Source organism: Strix aluco, chromosome 2, assembly GCF_031877795.1.
Source record: "Strix aluco isolate bStrAlu1 chromosome 2, bStrAlu1.hap1, whole genome shotgun sequence".
NCBI classification, from domain to species: Eukaryota; Metazoa; Chordata; class Aves; order Strigiformes; family Strigidae; genus Strix; species Strix aluco.
This window is the reverse complement of record NC_133932.1, coordinates 51,471,997-51,491,753: the sequence shown is the minus strand read 5'-3', so window position 1 is coordinate 51,491,753 and position 19,757 is coordinate 51,471,997. Positions and strand designations below refer to the sequence as shown.

General features: G+C 38.4%; 1 protein-coding gene across 5 annotated transcripts in view; it reads right to left on the bottom strand.

The window, feature by feature from the left end:
• SH3KBP1 (SH3 domain containing kinase binding protein 1) overlaps nt 1–19,757 on the bottom strand; it is a 237,431-nt gene that overhangs the window by 25,995 nt on the left and 191,679 nt on the right. For all 5 annotated transcript variants that reach the window (XM_074814691.1, XM_074814693.1, XM_074814692.1 and 2 more), the window contains 3 exons: nt 10,455–10,556; nt 6,947–6,998; nt 2,393–2,473 (listed from right to left, as the gene is read on the bottom strand). In XM_074814691.1, the coding sequence (XP_074670792.1) occupies nt 2,393–2,473; nt 6,947–6,998; nt 10,455–10,556 (235 nt within the window). The remainder of the gene's footprint in view (nt 1–2,392; nt 2,474–6,946; nt 6,999–10,454; nt 10,557–19,757) is intronic.

The window sequence follows — 19,757 nt, the reverse complement described above, 5'->3', positions numbered from 1 at the left end:
TTTCCAGAAAAAAAGAACACGGATATTATTAAGTGGAATTCATTTGCACTCATAAGTCTACAATTAAACAAGAAATCTTCAACTGTAGATACACTGTATACGAAGAAAAAGCTTATCTCCTTTCCACTTCTGTCCTAAATCATTCTTTATTTGAAGTAACATGTTTACCACAAATCAGTTGTTTGCTCTGCCTGACTGTTCTACCTGTAATTCCTCATGGCTGATATGTGTGTGCAGTGTCTGAATGGAAATGCTATTTTTTATTTCTACAAAATAAGAATGTCAAAAAATTACATACCACATGGAACAGTTTCCCACGAACACAAATTCTATCTATCAAATTCTAATATGAAACAATATTAAGTTAGAAGGTCACAAAAATAATTATGCTGGATATTCTTAACAATCTCTTGAACAAACAAAGAAATAACATTTCTGGGGACAAAAAAAAAGTGTGTTTCAAGTGAACTACAGTTAAATGAAAATACAAGCATTAAAATTTAGCGATGTTTGGCAGGATGTAAACCCCTCAGAAAAATCAGACCTTTTATTTATGTTTGTAAGCACAGACTTATATGCTGAATTTGTCAGCTTGCCAGTGAAAAACTGGATCATTTGCCGAACTGATTATACATAGTTAGGAAGTTCCACAATACTAATATCCAATGCCAAACACCTAATGCCTGTGAGTGTGTAAAGTACAATACACATAAATAACTCTTGTAAATAAGATGCTCTAAATTCATAATACAAAACAAACATGTAAACACATTTGCCGCACCATAGGAAACCTGATTCTTCTTAAAGAAAGGACAAAACTCTCAAAGGGACCAAAGTTTTGCTCTCTGTGTATCCTACTATGTCAACACCTCACTTCCCTTGACAACATGATATGCCATGAATATTACACCTCTGTATACATGTACGAGGTACTGGGAATGTTACAGGGTATTGATTAATGGGTTCTAGGTTTTAGTCTGTGAGGATCATGGAATAAATCACCAGAAATACAATCCACATTAGGTTTGGAATAGTCAAGTAAGTGACTGTTGTTCACAGGCATATACCCTTTTACAGTACATTTTCAGGTGATGCAATCATTGGGTCCTCTGCAACATTGAAGCTTTTCCAGCGTATTGTGTAATTTTTACACACCTACTCCTATGACAATTTATACCATGTCAGCATCCAGGAATCTAAACGATGTATGAGGGACACGGCATAAAGAACATTCCTGTGCCACCCCTGCTGCCACTTCACACCAAGCAATTCCTGCCACTCCCCAGTACTCCAGAAATGTAGGCATGACTCCTAAGGCCTCTTTTCAACATTTAGGAAAGCTACAGATATTTTACCCTTGGACAGTAACATATTTAAACTTCTTCCACCATTTTGACAGCTGGCTTTGTAATCCAAAAACAGAAAGCAAAGGGTTTTATTGCTAAGATAACCATGAGAAGTAGTGCAAACCACGAGAAGTAGTGCACATAACCAAAAGTAAACATACGTAGACAAAACTGCTGTCAGATCGCTAAGACATATATCCAGAAACAGATCTTGTTGCAAAGTCTGAATGTCCTGGCACTAAATTATAACTGTGTATTACACATTTAGTCATGTGCATACACGTGCCTTTTAAAAGACTGGAAGTTTGAATACTTAAAAGTTAAGAAATCCCACAAACTTGTCTGTACGATCTAATAGTTCATTTAAACGTACGAAACTTGACACCATCTTCAATTAGAGAATCAGTGTAACTATTTTCCCCAGACTATTCAGAATGCAGAATGAACACAATGAAACCATTAAATGAAACCATAAAATTTGCTTGTCACAGCTCTGTGTGGTATTGTGACCCATTTCTTGTTCAAACCTGTCTTTGAAGACAGAATTTTTTCATTTCTTCACAGGCTTGCCTATGACTTTTGTGACTATGATAATGGAGTGATTCATAAGCATTAACGACTATATCTTCACAAAACCCCCCTGTGATGCAGGAAAATCACCAACCTTGCTTTTAAATAGAGAAGCAAGACATATAGATGTTAAGAAAAAAGTACATACTAATCTGGGGTATCTTAGTTGATCAAGGGTTTTACTGAGGACAGAGCTTTTTAGACAGCACTTTAAGTATTGAGAGCATCTCTCCCCTTGACTTCAGTTGAAGCTGCAAGTACTTAACAGCTCTGGATTGGTACAACTGAATACCCTGAATTTAGTCCAAAAGCAACAATGAGATCTTTTCCAAAATGCTTATCATCACACATCTATCAGAGTGGGAAACAAACATCCAAACAATGTACTTAATGAAAATAGACTGGGAAATGAGGATGTGCATCGGTTCCATTTCCCATCTCTCTGCAAAGAGCAGGCAGGAAAGCACATTTCATACCTTTTTCTTCTGTTCGATTAGGAAGACATTCTGGCCTTTCAGGAGGTACCTTTTTGATTTCATGCTTTCGATCTGTGGTACCTGACAAAGAAAGGAAAATTTGGAATTCTGAACAAATCAACAGACCAGCATATATGGCCACATAAGATTTAATTCTGCCATTTCTAAGGCTTTTTACATTCTCCAATTTGAAAATGTCTTGCTAAAACTGAACATAAATCTAGTTTCAAGTATTTGCTTTCACCATAATGACAAAAAAGCAACTGGATTTTAATATTTTCACAGTCAAGTTCAGTTTCCAAAGCATGCACGCCTAAAGAATAGACACTTTCAGATCATTCTGTGAAGAAAAAAAATAAATTCAATACAGATTTTTAAATGTGGACAGATCCTTTAGCATTGTAGACATACTTAAGTGAAGAGCAATTCAATAGTGTGGAGAATCATTAGGAATAAATCAATTAATTGGGCATTTCTGCCAAGAGAATACTTAATATAGATGAATATACAGGGCTTATTTTACATTAAGTTAAAATCCCCCTCTTTTTCACCTCTAGTAATAGCTGTTCACTTCCACATATTAGAAGGATAAGAATAGTAGTACTGACAGTACTCTGCATGACTATTTTAATTGACAGCTTCAGCCTGGAGGTGTAAGCCTCTGCCTTCTTCTGCCTCTGTACTAGAGACCCTGACATACTGACTTCTGTTGCTACAAGGAATATGGGAACTTGTGGCACCAACAATGGGAAGATTTTGCAAAAATTTCCTGGCACATGCAAGATGCAATCTTCTAGTCCCTGTATTATAAGAAATGCTTTACTTTATATTGGCTTTGCTGCATTGGCTGACTACTAGGTGCTAATTCTATTTCAACCTAGTAGTGTTGAAAACCACTTTAGGTAACACTATTAGTATTTCAATAAAAATTACAGTAGACGACATCCAAGAAAAGCAGAGGAGGCAGGGCAGGGAACACAAGGCAATTTTTTGCTTCAAACTATTCTATTATATGCAGTTCTCAAGTACATTTACATTTTCTGAATATGCTGTTGCAACTCTCTTCTGCAGCTGGTTACTAGAAATCAGTACTCATCAGTGGTGATCACCAGCCATTTTTTTTTTTTATATAACTGTGCTGTTGGACAGGCAACACTTGTATCACTTATCATGTTAATAAATAATACTGAACTGCCATTTCATGGTTGGATTCAATGATCTTAAGGGTCTTTTCCAACCTAAATGATTCTATGAAAAATGCTTCACTCCTGAGAGGAGAAACTGTTGCTAGAAACCAATTAAAGCCTTTCTAAATAGAAGTTATGCAAAGCACAAGTCAACATATTGATAATCTTGCACATACTACTGTGTTCAAGAAAAAAGAGACACAAGTCTATATACCTAATTACAGTAAGATTAACAGTCACCATTAACACACAGAGGGACATTCTCAGGCCATGTCTAAAAGACTGAGCCTACAAACACTGAGGAGCTCCCAGGCTCAGGTGTACTCCCTACCTGGGTTGTGATCCCCAAATTAACCAGTACCCAGGCAGGCCTCATGATCCTGTCTTAGCTCCCAGGAGAAGGTCACCTGCAAGGAAGCTCTGGAGAACTCCATACCAGCTCCCAGAGGGACTCAAAAGTGTATTCCCACCCTCCAGTCTAGACATAGGTGTACTGCTTATCCCAGCTAACCAGTGAAATGCCTACTGCTTTTCAACGACTATGTAAGGGACTCATGCTCTGAACTTGGGTTCTTCAGTTTTCACCTTACTTTGTAAAGCAGTCCAGCACAGACAGCCCTGGCAGTCTACTGCGGTGCAGAATTTGGAAATACAGCCAAACTTCCAGCTATATAATACAAACTGGACACCTCCTTTACATATGTGCTTCTTGTACTACAAAGACCAATTCTAATTCTCTGCTATGATTTCATGCTCTGCATCAGAAGATACTGATATTTAATTATTTAGGCTGCAACTGACAGTTCTCAATTTATTTATCTCACTATGACTGATTAAATATGCAGAAACATTACTGGAAGTTGTTACCTACTATCAACAGTAAGGCCTGACATGGGGATGTAGTAAAATACAGATCTTGTGTCCTGGTTTTGGCTGGGATAGAGTTCATTTTCTTTCTAGTAGCTGGTACAGTGCTGAGTTTTGGATTTAGTATGAGAATAATGTTGATAGCACACTTGTGGTTTTAGTTGTTGCTAGGTGGTATTTATACTAAGTCAAGGATTTTTCAGCTTCTCGTGCCCTGCCATCAAGAAGGCTGGAGGGGCACAAGAAGTTGGGAGGGGACACAACCAGGACAGCTGACCCAAACTGGCCAAAGGACTATTCCATACCATATGATGTCATGCCCAGTAAATAAACCTGGGGGAGTTGGCCAGGGAGGGGTGGCAGATTGCCACTTGGAGACTGGCTGAGCACCAGTTAGCAGGTGGTGAGCAATTGCATTGTGCCTCATTTGTCTTTCTTGGATTTTATTTCACTCTCTTTTTGTTATCTTCCATTTCATCATCATCACCATTATTATTTTGATTTGGTTTATTATATTTTTCATTTCAATTATTAGACTGTTTTTATCTCAACCCATGAGTTTTATTTGGTTTTGGTTCTCCTCCCCATCTCAGCACAGGGTGGTGAGGAGTGAGTGAGTGGCTGCGTGGTGCTTAGCTGCTGGCTTGGGTTAAACCACAACCTCTTGATAAAGTGGTAATTTGACAAAGTAGGGGATGTCAGGATGGTAATAAACACAGGATGATTTTCACCTCTAAATACATATCAGAAGAAACTCTTGTGCATAATCAGCCAGGACTTGTCAAAGACTGAGTATGAAAACAAGGAACAGCAATAGCCTTAGCTTTGCCATAGACTTAGATGGCCTTAATCAAATTGTCTGCATCCTTTATGCATCCGTTTTTCCTTCTGAAGATGGGCACATTATCCTGCTATGGTGACACAGCTAATGCGTTGGATGTAAACAGGTACAAACATATTAAAAGTATTATCCTCTAATTATAGGAGTATAAATTGAAAGAAATATAATGCTTTATAGAGCTTTTCCTAAACACGTCAGGCTGTAACGTCAGCTGTCACTAAGACATCTTTAGTATGCAACCACCACTAGATGGCAAAGTTATACTACTCTCTCTGGACACTGTTACTGATCTTAAAATTTATGTTTTTAGGAGTCTCAAGACATAATGAGGAATAAACCATGGGTGTCAATAAGAAAACCAAATATTTATAGTCATGATTCTGTAGTCAAAGAACTGCTTGACAAATTCAAACTAGTTAAATTATAGCCTATTGATTCACAGTAAATGGTACACTGGTGTGTTCCTCTATTAATAGATCAAGACTGTAGGAGAGGGAAATTTACTTTTTAAAGCACTGAAAGCTGGAACAGACCACACTGACAAGAAAAAAATCTTGCTAGATCAGATGTGTTCATTTTGGTTTTTTAATGTGCCAGCAGTGGGGGAAGAGGTAGTGCTGCTGCAAAATTTTAACAAACTGACTGGAGTTAAGGGATTAAAGAATTCCAGCCATAGTTATGTTTCCACCACAACTGCAATACAAACGAAAACTCTGAGAACATCCCATGCCTTATGATTTGTGATTTTACATGAATGGAACAGGAATTTGGTTTCTGAGGTCAGAACTGTCAAGTGCATAGATACTTTAACTGTTTCTAAGTTTCACAGAAAGAATAAATTGTGCAGGCACTTTTGAAAATTTGTATTGAGAGGTTGTTTTAAAACTACAAATAGAAGCGGTGTCATCTCTCAGGTTTTATACACGATTCAGTCTAACATATTTGAAAACCAGCTTTGCTAGCACTCATCTGTTTGGAAAACATAATCAGCTCCTTAATACATTTGCAACGCCATTATCTAAATAACCAGTTACAGGATAATTCCTTTTAGTTTTATAGTTATGGCTATAAAGTATCAGAAACCAAGAATCTAATTATGGCACAGAACCTGGAGACAGCCAGGCAGCTCCAGCATTCATGTACATCTGTAAGATTTAGATTGCAACTCAGATGGGGCCACTGTATTACAGTCAAGTTCTCTGACACTACGTTATAGATATGCAAAAAAGCTCTTTATCTCTAGAATAAATCAGATCTGTAGGTGTAAAGTGAATGCAGTTTCCTCCTGCAGGTATTATCAGACTCCAACATATTGGGTCTATACTGCAAAGCCATGCACACAACCAATTTCAGTCAAGGAATGGAATCAGAGAACTTCTAAAAACCGAAGTTATCTTGCTTGCTCTGACAACACATTTAAGGGGCAAAATATGTTATTTTAAAATGGTGCAGATGGCTGCCTGCAATAAATTTAAAAAGCACACCACAGTGTTTCAGGGTTATCACCTTTTGCCATTTGAATCCAATTTATTAGTTGTTGTCTAGACACTTCCTGCTTACCAATTTTGATACAAATGAATTCTATCTAAATTTGAATACACTTAATCTAGATTGAGATGTGCTCACTGACATGTGCTGTACAAAATCAGCTGTACTTACCTGATCCTTGTTTGATGACAGGAGCTGATGGAGGTGGTGGTTTCTTCGGTCTCTAAAATTTAATAACGGAAGAAAACAGATTGTATCAAAATGCCTGTAAATCTCATTCATACAAAGGTTGGAGTTAATCATACACTGCTTAGCATTAATAATTACAAGTCTTGACACTACAGATCTGTCACGTATTTCCCCTGAAATAACTTCATTAAAATGAATTTGAAGAGAGAAAATAGCATTGACAAATAAAATTACATTTTTCTACTTTAGAAATTGAAATGTTCTGCTGAGGGGAAAGAAAAAGTCCAGTTTATGTGCCTTAAGATTAGAGAAATACATGAAATTTGGTTTATGTCAGTAAACCTATTTATTTGAGATTTAATCTTGTAAATATTCCAACCTATTTTGGAAAAAACAAACACAAAAAACCAGATAGATGTGGAAAAACCTGAAGTGTGTGTTTTCAGACTCATAAATGGCAAAAATGCAGAACACAGGAAATGCTGCAAAGGTTACATTGTATTCACTCACTATAGTTATCAGAGTTTTAGATGTCTGGTGAAATGAAATAAATTCCAACCAATCTGTACTTTTTACTTCTACTTTCTCTGTTATGACTATTTTCCTAACAGATCTGCAATGGTATGGCTGAGAAACATGACCACCAAATCAGCACCAGAACCATTTCTCTTACACCTGCAGGCTAGGGGAGGAGTGGCTCAGTTCAGCCTCTGCCCTAGAACTCTCAAGTCTTGATCTGAATGTTGACAGGGGGCAGGTTTTCTGTGAAGGCTGAGACCTTGCCACTCACCCTTCCTGGCAATCTCTCTCAAATCTAGCAAATGTTTTCATCTCTGGAGAAAAAATAACCAGTTTTGCACAGACTGAGTAAGTCTAACAGATTAAATCTCTGAAGTTGCCATCCTGCAAGCCTCAGGTTTCTCCTACCACCTTATCCTAACCAGATCACCTCCTGTCATCAACCTGAGAAAACTGTGGCCAAAGAACTCAGGAGTGCAGAGTGATCTTCTCTAGACTGGCTGCTGTGGGCCAGTGTCCAGGAACAGTGAATACCTTATACTCTCAGAGACACTTCTTCAAGAATTTAGGCAGCATGGTTCAAGGTTTAAATGCAGAAAAGTGCAGAAAAATGTGGAAAAGAAAGAAGACAGGGACAATGAATGTCTTGTGACAGCAATTGGGAGTTTGGTTGATAATGGCTGCAGAGTGAAATAGTTGGTCCTGAGGATCCAGCAGCACAATATACACATTTGGGGTTTATTCTGGAGTGGTGTGAGCCTGATCCCATTGACTGTCCATAGGTCAGCAGTTGGAATATATGAGGTGCACTCCTTTCACACATCTTTCAGTTTTCATCTGAAAGGAGTCTAGTTCACGTCCCCTGAGACTTGTCTTTGAGGCAAACAAAAGCATAGCAAATGCAGATGGACAAGTGAGAGATTCACTACAAATCCCACTCCTGATTAAAACTAAATCACTAATGTAGATAAAGACAAAGGAGAAAGGATCCTATGGTTCATTAGACAATGTGGCTTTAACTGGAGGCTGATGAGGGAAATACATTGTTTCAAAAAGGCAGACAAAGATCAGAAAGGAGGTAGTGTGAAGGAGCCTTAAGACTGCTGAGGGAAACATGGAGAAGCAGGGAGAAATTACAAGGGTCGGTGGCTGGATAACCAGGAAGGTGATGGAGACAGACTAGAAATGAAGCCAACAGAAAGGAAACCAGAATTGGTTGGGCAAGAAGAGATCAAAACTACCGAGCAGGGACAAAGAGTGAGAGGGGAGAGAGAAACAAGTTGGATAAAAAAATTTGATGTAGGAATAGAAAGTAAATCCAGATGGTGATTTAGACTCAGGTAGTAAGCTCGGGGGAAAATCCTGTAATTGAGACCACCTGAGAGGCGGAGACGGACCAGGCAGTGAGTAGAAAAGGCCTGAGACAAATAGCCATGTGTGGAGAAGAATCGGGATTGGAAAACTGGGGACTGAACAAGGAGACAGGAAAAGATCCCAAGCTTTTGTTCAACAAGCAGAAGAACTACTTCAACAAATACTTTCAGACCATGGGATGGAACCCAAGGTTTCTGGATCACATCAGAAAATACCTGACAAAACCACTGGAAAAGTATCCATTTCCTTCCCTTTTAGCACTGATTCAAGCAAAGACAGACAGTCTATAGTCCTACTAGTTATGTACTCATGTGGCCACCAGAACTGTGCCATTTTGAAAATTAATAAAATTTTATTCTTCACATTTACAGCAAACCTAGCTGCAATTTCTAAGTGTTAGAGTATTTTTCTACAAGTTATATTCATTGTACTCTAAAGAAAGAAACACTTAAAGATATATCATTTATAAGTTAAAGAATACTGAATACATTTCATGATGAAAAATATGGATAAGAGTAAGATTTTTTTCTAATATAATAGGCACACTACGTCTTAAGGTTTATGATTTCTGCCTCTTCTGGAAATCACCTTCTTTTATTATTAGGCCTAAAGCCAGGATATCCACTCTATTATGGAATTGCATTTTCATCTCCCAGAGGTTTTGCTGCTTTTCTACCTTCATTTTCAATAATTATCATGTTAGCTTCTGTTAGATGTTTAATAGTTGCTTTATTAAGCTTTCCAAGTTATTTAATTTTTGCCTCTGGCATCCAGTTTTATTACCAAAGATTGAAGCCCAGTGTCAGTACGTCTCAGTTTTATCACTGACGGCTTGCACTGTCATTGTGAAATACTCATCAAAAGCCTGACTGCAAGCTCGTAATATCCTACTGATGACTGAAAAGGTTCCTAAAAATGGAATGAACTTCTGGGAGAAGTAATCCATTACTTTATTCCAGGAAGCTGCAGGACTTCTAACTATTGTTTGGCAAATAACAATGCCATCTCTTTCAAATAAATAGAAGCTGAAAAGGCTTCTGCATTGATTTTATACCTTCTTCTTTAATAATTATGAGAGAGGTAAAGAAACATGCCTCTGAGATACCAAAAACTCACTACTGTCTTTCAAATCTCACAGTTAAAATTTCACCCTTTTCATTCTGGAACAGTGCTTGATGCTGTCAATCAACATGCAGATGATACACTAACTTTTCATATTCCACCACAAAAACAATGGAGAAGAGTTAACAATTCTGGTCATCATTGCATCACCTGACTCAGCAAATTACCCTGGGACCTCCAGTTCCTCTCTCTCTCAAACCTGAAACACAGGACAGAGGACTTTCAGAGCAACACAGTGGAGGCAAGCTGACTGGATGGGCCAACCACACCCTTCAAAGAAACTCCGTAATATGACTTTGAGTGCCACATGTTCTCCTCATGGATGCTTTGTAACCCTGAAATTTGTTTCCTTTAACGATTTTTGTTATTAAGTTAGAAGTAAAACTTTGTCAAATCACATATCTGAAAGAGAATTTCTTTGAACTTCATTTTCATTCTGTATTCTAAAGCGAAAAGGAAAGAATACCTTGCTTACCTCTTTTTCAAAATCAGAAGGAAGAAGCTTGACAAAGTTATCTGGAAACACACCTCGTCTGCCATTGAGTTCGCCTTCCCACCAACCCACATCAATGCAATCCTACAAAATAGTAAAATAAAATGAAAACCACAATATACTTGTGTGCTGAACAGATCTGTATATTGAAGTGCTCTTTTGCATAATGTCCCGCCTTCTTGCTAGAACATGACAATTTACTGGAGTGCCAGGTTAACAGGGTAATCTACCAGATAAAACTTCAGTAATCACCCTGCATTACATTATCACAGGGAGCAGCTAGGAAAGAACAATAAACATGCTGTAAGAGCTCAAGAGCTTGTCTGTATTTAAAGCAAAACACTATTTCGCTATTTGATCTATTAAACCAGCAAGCATTTTGAGCACGTATGATACTACTCTCTGACTTCATTTCACAGAAAGACAATAACTTAATTAAGCAGCATACATCCCAGGAGGTAAAAATGCTCCTTTATTTCCCATACTTTCAAGAAAAGCTTGGCACATTAGAATTATTAAATTTAATCACAGTCCAATTAAGAAGGCATTATACACCTGATCAATAACAGCATCACCTTTTTCTGCAGCATTTTTGAGCAGCACAATGCAGTGTGCAGCAAAACAACATACAGCTAAATGCTCGCAATAAGTGAACTACTGTATCAGTGAGTCTAAATGGTGAAAAAAATAGTATAGCTATTTTAGTAATGAATAATAAAAGAAGGCACAATCATTTTAGAGAAGGTTAAAATTGTTTCTTAAATCCTGGATGTTAAGCTCCATGTTCACTTATTTTTGTGTTTGCTAAGGGGAACACTTCCAGTTGAGATTTTCTACATTCTTCTACCCTGAAAGCTGTAGGTGAACCAATTCCAAAACACAATTATGGGAAAGTGACCCATTGTCTGTTCAGTCTTAAAACCATTTCAGCCAATTTTAGCAGTTGTCTCAGCACCAGGCTGGCCAACCTTTCTATCCTCTTGAGCAGTAGACCTAAATCTTCATGTGTCTCAGAGTCATGCAATAAATATTACACAGCTGAGACATGAGGAAAAGTGAAATCCCACAAACAGTGCATGGGTTGGACACAACACTCACCAGGGATCCACCCATTCTATAAGAGCCAGGGCTAAACAGGGTTGGGTTTACACCTTGGATCCCACAACGTCTGGCAACATCAGCCTTAAGCAATCACTGCAGCATCACTGCTTCCACAGCTACAGATCTGGACTAACCAAACTGTCTGCACCTGTCAGGTATATCCAGCTGTCCTGGTAGCAGAGCCACACTGGAACTGCTCAAGAGTTCAACACGTTGGATGTTCCTATTCTCACATTTCTAATACAACCCTGTGGAAACTCTCCCAGATTTAATGTACTTTTGTTTTTCAAAAAAATCACATTTCACCACTGTTCAGAAGAGATCAGTTAAAATTTAGCAGCTGTGTTCTCTGAATAACTCAGTGGTACAGATGTAGGTCTAACAGTTCTAGCTTGGGGCATGGTCACTGTTCCAGGTCATCCTGCAGTGGGGATTCTCCACTACTCACTGCTGCAGAAACTGAGTGGTTCTTTCCCTGCAAAGACTTGATTTGGGCTGTGGAAAAAAACATGATAATGTACAAAGCTGGCTCATTACAATCACCTGTCTCTTCCTGCTTTTCAGTAAGGTGTGAGAGAGTGAAAAAGCTGTGCATCTGGAACACCAGAATATAGGGACAAGAAGGAACAGAGGAGAATGAATATAATAAAAGTAGGCAAGAGTGGGCAGGCAGTTTAGGAAAAAGGCAGAGGCAAAAACATGCACTTTTGCAGAAAACAAAGCTATAAAAATTGGACAGAAACAAATGAAACAGGACAAATACTGCAAGCCTCATATATGCTATGAGGCAACATCTCTCCAGAAACAGCACTGAATCGAGGGGTACAGAAGCTTAACATTCTTGTGGTGTGAGAAAACATCTTTAAAAACACCAAGTGGAACTGCATGTCTTAACACTGTTTATCTACACGATTTGGTTGTGTTGTTCAGTACATGTAAAAGCTCTATGGTTAAAAACACCACACAGTCAAATCAGACACTGTTGTAGCCATGTGTATAGGGGAACAAAATATTCATTAAAAGACAGATGTGGTCTGTTTTTCAAGACGAGTATCCAAAATGAGCAAAGACTTTACAGCCACTCTGATCTTCATTTCATCATCTACCTAGGAACAATCATAGCATGCTCTCACAATTTTGGAAAGTTTTGAAGATAAATGCTTACAAAGCATCTGCACACTGCAGCAGTACAGAGGGGGAAAAGTAAGTGAAAATGAGTATTCCTTTGTCTAGACGTAAACATAGTTTAAACAGGAGAGAGAATCTACTGAAAATAATGTGAATGGGCAATAAAAGATTGCATGATAATACATGCATGCAAAATAGCCTTATTGTTACATTTCCATGAAATAATTTGTTTCAGCTGCTACAGGGATGACAGAATAATGCAAGTTAACTTAATGAGGTGTACTTAATACCAAGAGAAGACTCAAAAATATTGTTCACAATGATTGTGTTTGTTGGTATTTTTCTCTAAGTTATAATGCATAAACATTGGATGATATTTGAGAGAAAACAGACTAGCATTAAAGAAGATCATTGCTTTTATGTTTTGTTGTGGGTTTTTTTAGTTATTTTTCTGTTCTAGGCTCTTTATTTAGCCCACCTCATCTCCTGAGATAAGAGTATGCACTAACTAAATACACAAGCTAAATAGCCTGGCTTCTTGCATCATGTCTGGTTTGGGTGTTGGTTTCCCCCCCGCTCCCTCATATCTCAATTTTACTCTGATGTATTCTGTTCCTGATCTACAAATGCAGGCACTGAACAATCCTTTCATTCTTTTTCTGGTTGTTTTCTCTCATGCTCAATCTGTGCTTTTCTCCTGCATTCTCCCTTCTCTTTAGCAGGGTGACCTTCACCAAGGACTCTTACCTTTCCTAGACCTTTTCAGGCGTTATTTAGGAGGTACTTACTAGCTCTGTTAGACTGTCAGACCTCTGTTAGTGAACAGGGCTGATTCTTGACGAGCTGATGTTTTCAAAATATCTGCTGAGTGAACATAGGGCTCCGTGAAGGACCAAGATAATCAGCTAGTCATGCATGGCACAGACAGGCACTGTGCAGGATATTACTCTTACCGCAGAGCCAGCACCCCTCATTCCTGATGTGAAGGCGCCCTCCCACTTGGCTCTATCTACTTGCGCAGCCTAGTAATCAGTGCACTCAACTGTTCTATCACATGGCGTGTTTTATAATGCCCTCCATCCCCTATGCCACTAATCTGAAATTGCCAAAACATTTATGACCCAATTTAGATGTTGAAAAATATTAAGAATAATTCAAGTGCCCAGAGATGAAAAGCTTGTGCTTCAACTGATAGCACAGCTTAGTGCTAGCTATTAATCCTGACTAAACAACATACAACATTACATATATTCTTTTTAGGTCAGATTTTTTTATGCTCTTAGGAAACACAAATCTTACTCCTACTTCTTCATTTTATTAACACACATGAATTTTGTATTCAATGTTTTTTTTAAAGCTCATTTCTCTTCATGAGGACACTGTTTGTGTTACATGTTCTTTAATCTCAAACAGCTGCAGGTTTGCTTTTTTCTCCTCTCCAGCTTGTCACTCAGGCTTATGCAGCCAACCACCACACTGGATTTTCATACAGTAAGTAAATCTTTAGGCAGTTTCTCTTTAATTTTCTCATTTATTTACCAGAGGAGGCTTCTGTGTCACTGAGCAAAAGGATAGAAAGAGATCTCAGAATTTAAATGAATGAGATCTGGTGAAGAATCTCAGTGGTGGTGCCCTCCTACTACCCACAACTGCAGGCATGCTATGCCTCAGAAACTTCTGGAAGCCCATGTACAATGCGGGCAGCAGGTACGTCTTCATTATGAGACAGACCACCACACAAGGATACCTGAGTTACAGCTGCACACGCTGCCTCAAGCACTAACAAATGACAGAGCTATGAAGCACAATCAAGGCAACATGATTAAAACAATGTGGTTGCCTGTGAACATTGAGCTAAAGCTACTCCAGTACTCCTAGATCCCCATCAGCCATGTAATCCTAATCATATTGTCTTTTTTAATATATCTTCATGTGTTGAAGGTCAGCAAAATGGCTGTAATTTCAATATGCAGATTTTATACAAAAGGTGTCAAGTTATTACAATCCAGTATCAATATTCAAAAATATTGCCAAGCCTGTTTTCACTGTTCAGGCAGAGGCAGATTCATGAAATAGAGAAAAAAAAAAAATCTAGAGGGAAATTTTAGCATTTTCTCATTGAAACACAAATCTTGGTTTTATCCTCATTTCCAGTGAAGTAGTTTTGTTCCAAAATCATGTCTCTGATGAATTTAATTCAAATGACTTTTTAGAGAACAGAGTAAAGGGAGGGAGGAGAGGCAAAATGAAAGAAGGATTGAAAAGCTCTTCTATGGCAGAATCAACTTCCATTCTAATTTCAAGCTCAGCAGATCCCAAATAACTGGTAATAAACTCAATACATTGGATTTATTAGCAACATTAATTTTATGGTAAGTATTAGGGTAAAGAAATGGACAAAACATAGTGATGAGAAAGACAGAGGTATTGAGGAATTTTTGAGAAGCAATTTTTAAACTTTATAAGAAATAAATATTACACAAAACATAAGGTACTAAAATGGCAACCTGAGCTGGAATTCTTATGTAAGTCAGAAAAATACTGTAAGATGAAAGGGCAAACGTGGGAGAAATGGCAACTGCCAGAAAACAAGAATACAACTAGCTTTTGTCAACATGTTGCCAACAATTTTAAGGGAATACACAGGTGAACTAAAAAACACCAGTCCTCTTCTTGACACAAAGAATAAGAGGGAGAGAACTATCCTTCATGTAATTAGAAGTGAGACATTCAAGCTGTGAAGAAAATTGTAGGAGGGAATCATCTGGAGAAAACAGATGTATTTTGCAGAAGGGAATATTAAAACAACAGAAAAGAAGAAAATAAAACACAAACCCTTAACCAACGATAAGAAAGATAAGAACACAGTTTCACTCTGAAACTTATGTCTGTGGTGACTAAAAGGGGGGGGGGGGGGGGGGAGAGAGAGATACATGACTAGAGAGACCAGATAAAAGCCGTGCAAAGATATTTTAACATACAGGCGAAGAAAGTTTCCATTTGGAGCACCAGGTTTTTCATACTGTTACTGAATGTAAATGAAATATAGTGAAATACTTAAGTAGGGTTGACAGTATAAGATCATGGCTTAGTTTCCTTTCAACAACCGCAGTGATCCTATAGCCACTCTCATATTGGCTAAGAAAAGCCATAGAACACTGGAGCTGTGCTTCCTCCTCTTCTGGGTGAAAGAATCACAACACTGCTTGGTCTCTTATGCACACAGAATCCTACATTAATAGTTTTTCTTAGCAACAAAACTGCTGCTCTGATATTAGAACAAACACCGTGCTGTTCCTTCCCTCAGTGCTCTCAATCCAACTGTAAGAAAGCAGACGCTGGTAGAGACTGAACAGAAAGCACCAGCATAAGGTGCCTTATACTACGTAGTCTTACAAATACTCCACTCAGACGCACAGAAGCAGCTGTACCTAGACAGACACTACTGACAAGATGCTAGCCCTTGTCATCTTCCCAGCCTAGGAGTACAGCTGGTCACTAGACAAGAACACAAACTTCTCTTCAGTCAGACACCATCAACCGTTTTCTTTGGTGGTAAAAGAGATGACAATGGAGGTTGATAAGGCAGAGCTGTCAGTCCCTTGCTAACTTGATCTTCACTTTACTAGCTGATACCACATTAAAGACAACAAAATTAAAAGATGCAAGTTCACACCTGGCAGGTGACGTCTCTCTCATGCCAAGCTGTATCCCAGCTACGAGGATGACGGTGACAGATTGCCCTGTCATGCAAACATGACTGAACTCTCCGTCCTGAAAAAACTCATGACTTCACAACCGTTTGCTCTGCTCCAAGCAGGCAGAAGTTTCATATACCCCAAAGACAGAGGGGGTTTTTACTCCATATAAAGTGTTCTCTCTTAAAAAACAGGCTTGGTTATTACAGATGGGTTTATTTCTAGCCCACACTGCTACTTGCACTCTAGGCCTGAGCTGGATGAAAGGATCATGAAGGCAACCAACACTTTCTCTGAAAATGGAAAGCAGCACTTCTGGCTGTGAACATATTTATAATAAAAACTCATGATGTGGATTTTTTCCATTATTTTTCTAAAAGTCAGTAAAGCATACAAGATTACTATAATTTACATGTCGGACGTGCACAAATCTATGCTTTCTTCCAACTACTATGCATTATTTTTCCTTTTTTTTTTTCCTTCAAGCCACTTACAGGAGAGTTGCTATGTACTATGAGACTGTTCTTAATCACTTAAATAAAAACCAGTAGCTACTTGGCTCTCCATTCAGTTACCATTATAATTATTCTCTTGCCTGTGTTCAGAAACCCACTGGGCTTGTATCTAGATCATCGCTGAAGCCACCTACAAATGCACTCAAGCTTGCTCTCTCCAGCATCAGCAGCCATCTGATACTCACTGGGAACCTACCAAAAGCTGAGCAACTTCTGCAGCTTACCAAAATAGATGGAAACCTGAGAGCACCTGAGCAAGGCTGGTAGGGGCTGTCTAGATAACCTATTCAGCCACTCCATGAAGCACAGCACCGCCACAGCTTGCACACAGAGGGCATAACAAAAGGTTGCAAGAGATGCAGGAACAGTTTTATGGCAGGTAAGTATCCACTGCTTCAGCCATGTTTTCCATTTATTTTAGGGACAAAGATGTTTCCTGCCTTTTCCTCCAAAGCAACCAGGCCTTCAAGGTAGCACCTGCTCCCTCATCTCTTGCTGCCTTTAGAAGAACTGAGGGCTGTGGCACAAATTCATCTCTCCCCTCCCTAACCTACCTTCCAAGCTGCCCCTAGAAAAGCAGAAGGCTTTTGTTGGTAAAAGTAAATGAGAGGTTTTTCCTATTCCCCAAGGTCCCAAAACAAGTAACAGGCTATGTATTTATTTTCTCTTCTATCCATGACTGTAACTGCAGATGTGTAAACCCTTGAAGAGGCCAATCTTCTCATTTGTAAATACAACTTCTGTTTTTCTGAGGGAGCTGATCACTGCATGGGCTGGTCCTCTGAACATGCTGCTACTTTGTAATACTGCTAAAATATGGAGCCATGGTTTGGACATCAACCCATAACTGCTCTATTTTTAGCTTTCCTGATTAAAAGTTTTTGATACAGAAACATTTCACCATACAGATGTCATCATTATAGCTAGGATAGAAAGCAATGTCAAGAACAAGAACAAGCAGGTCCTCAGGAAAGGTAGCTGCAAAGCACATACTCTGGAATGCGTACTCTCAGATAACAAGTTTTATGCTCATGCCAGTAAATGTACTTGTATGCATAGTCATCATCATTTAGAGATGATGACATCTTCTAAAAAACTGGTCTATGAGAATTATCTTTTTAATTTAAGATATATAGATTACTAAATGTAAAATATACAACTGGCAAACTAAATTTACAAAGTAAAAATTTGGACTACTCAGAGTATTGAGATACACCGTAACAGTGCAGGGTTTGAAAAAGTGAAATTTTCTTGGTAGGATACCACAGTTTCACAGAAATCTCCACTAGAATACATAGCTCCTTGTATAATTTGGAAAAAAAAAAAATCCCAGCAGTTGGCAGTTGTATTCATCAAATGTCTGCTTTCCTTCTGCCCTTGTAAAGTTGGTTCTCATGAAGAAGAATGTTGAGCTGGTAAAATCACATTATTCAGAAAGCCATGAATACCTCTTACACTTGCACTAAGAGCTTTCATGTGTCAACTCTGCTACATTGGCAGCAGGACATTAAATTACTACTACCCTCACTGCAAGCATGTCTGCAGCAGTCTTTCAACAACTGATAGCCAACCTCATAATTTAAAGAAAAACAAACCAGCTTTAATGTGAACAAATGTGTCTACAGCACTTTTCAAGACATCATCCATACACACAGACATATAAGTAACACGTAAAGGCTTCTGAATTTGGAGATTAAAGGCCTCATAGAAAGACAAATCTGAAGGACAAGTGCTCTGTCATTCAGTGCACCCATGAGAGCACCTGTGAGGAAGCACTGCTGCCTGCCTCCGGGCTCAACTGCAGTGCTGGGGCCAAGAGGTCCCAACTCTCACAAATGCTGGAGAAGGCCACAGGACAGGGTCTGGGATTTTTAAAGTTGGTGTATAACATCACTGGGCAAAACCAATAATGTGCGGGGAAATTTCTACTTTTTTTTTACCCTGTTATTGAGTAACTGCCTTGATTTAAATATATGGTTAGGTGTCAAAGATCAGCATTATTTTAGTAACTTTGTAATGAACTAAACAAAACCTGACCTCACACCATGTCAGATTTTCATTAATACAACCTTGTCATTGTGGGAAAGCAACAAAATCATGTTAAAGCTAGGTGAAAAAAGTGGTTTAGTAATATTCAAGAATGTTTCTTTAAAATTTCTTACTACATTCAGTATGATGATGCTGAAACCAAGACATACTCTCAAAATCCAATTTTGTTTTAAAAGTCAGAAAACAATTGATTTTAGAGTCTTCATAAATTCTCACAAAACTTGATAAAATACTTATGAATGAAGGAAAGAATCTCTCCAGCAGTTTACATTACACCCACCTTGTGCTACCTAAGCCTGTATTCAAAATGATCAAGCTTTGTTACTTCCTAAACTCAGTTACTGGGATTGAGACCTTACAGTATAGTAGAAAATTTTTTGAATGCTTTTGAAGAAAAAGGCTATTATTTAAAGCATCTAGTTAGTAATCAAGTACTCCTTAGTAGAAACATCATTTTAAAATCTGGCAATAAAGCATAATGAATCTCTCAACAACTACCTAATCCAAGATCATTTAGATAAAAGAGAGTACAATAGACAATAAGTCTTCTGAGGCAATCCTGGAGAACACCCATTGTCCCCATACATACACCTTCTTGCAAATACTCATAGATTATGAAATACTGAAAGAAAAGTATGAGAGGAAACCTCCCAGACTGGCTCTGTTTGGCCCTGAACCCAGGGATTTATCCTGCTCAGGTCCTCAGCCTGTGTCCCAAAAGCCCCAAATTCTGCACGGATCCTTCCCAGCTCCTGTCAGCTCTCATGCCCAAGCCATAGGGACATATATCTGAT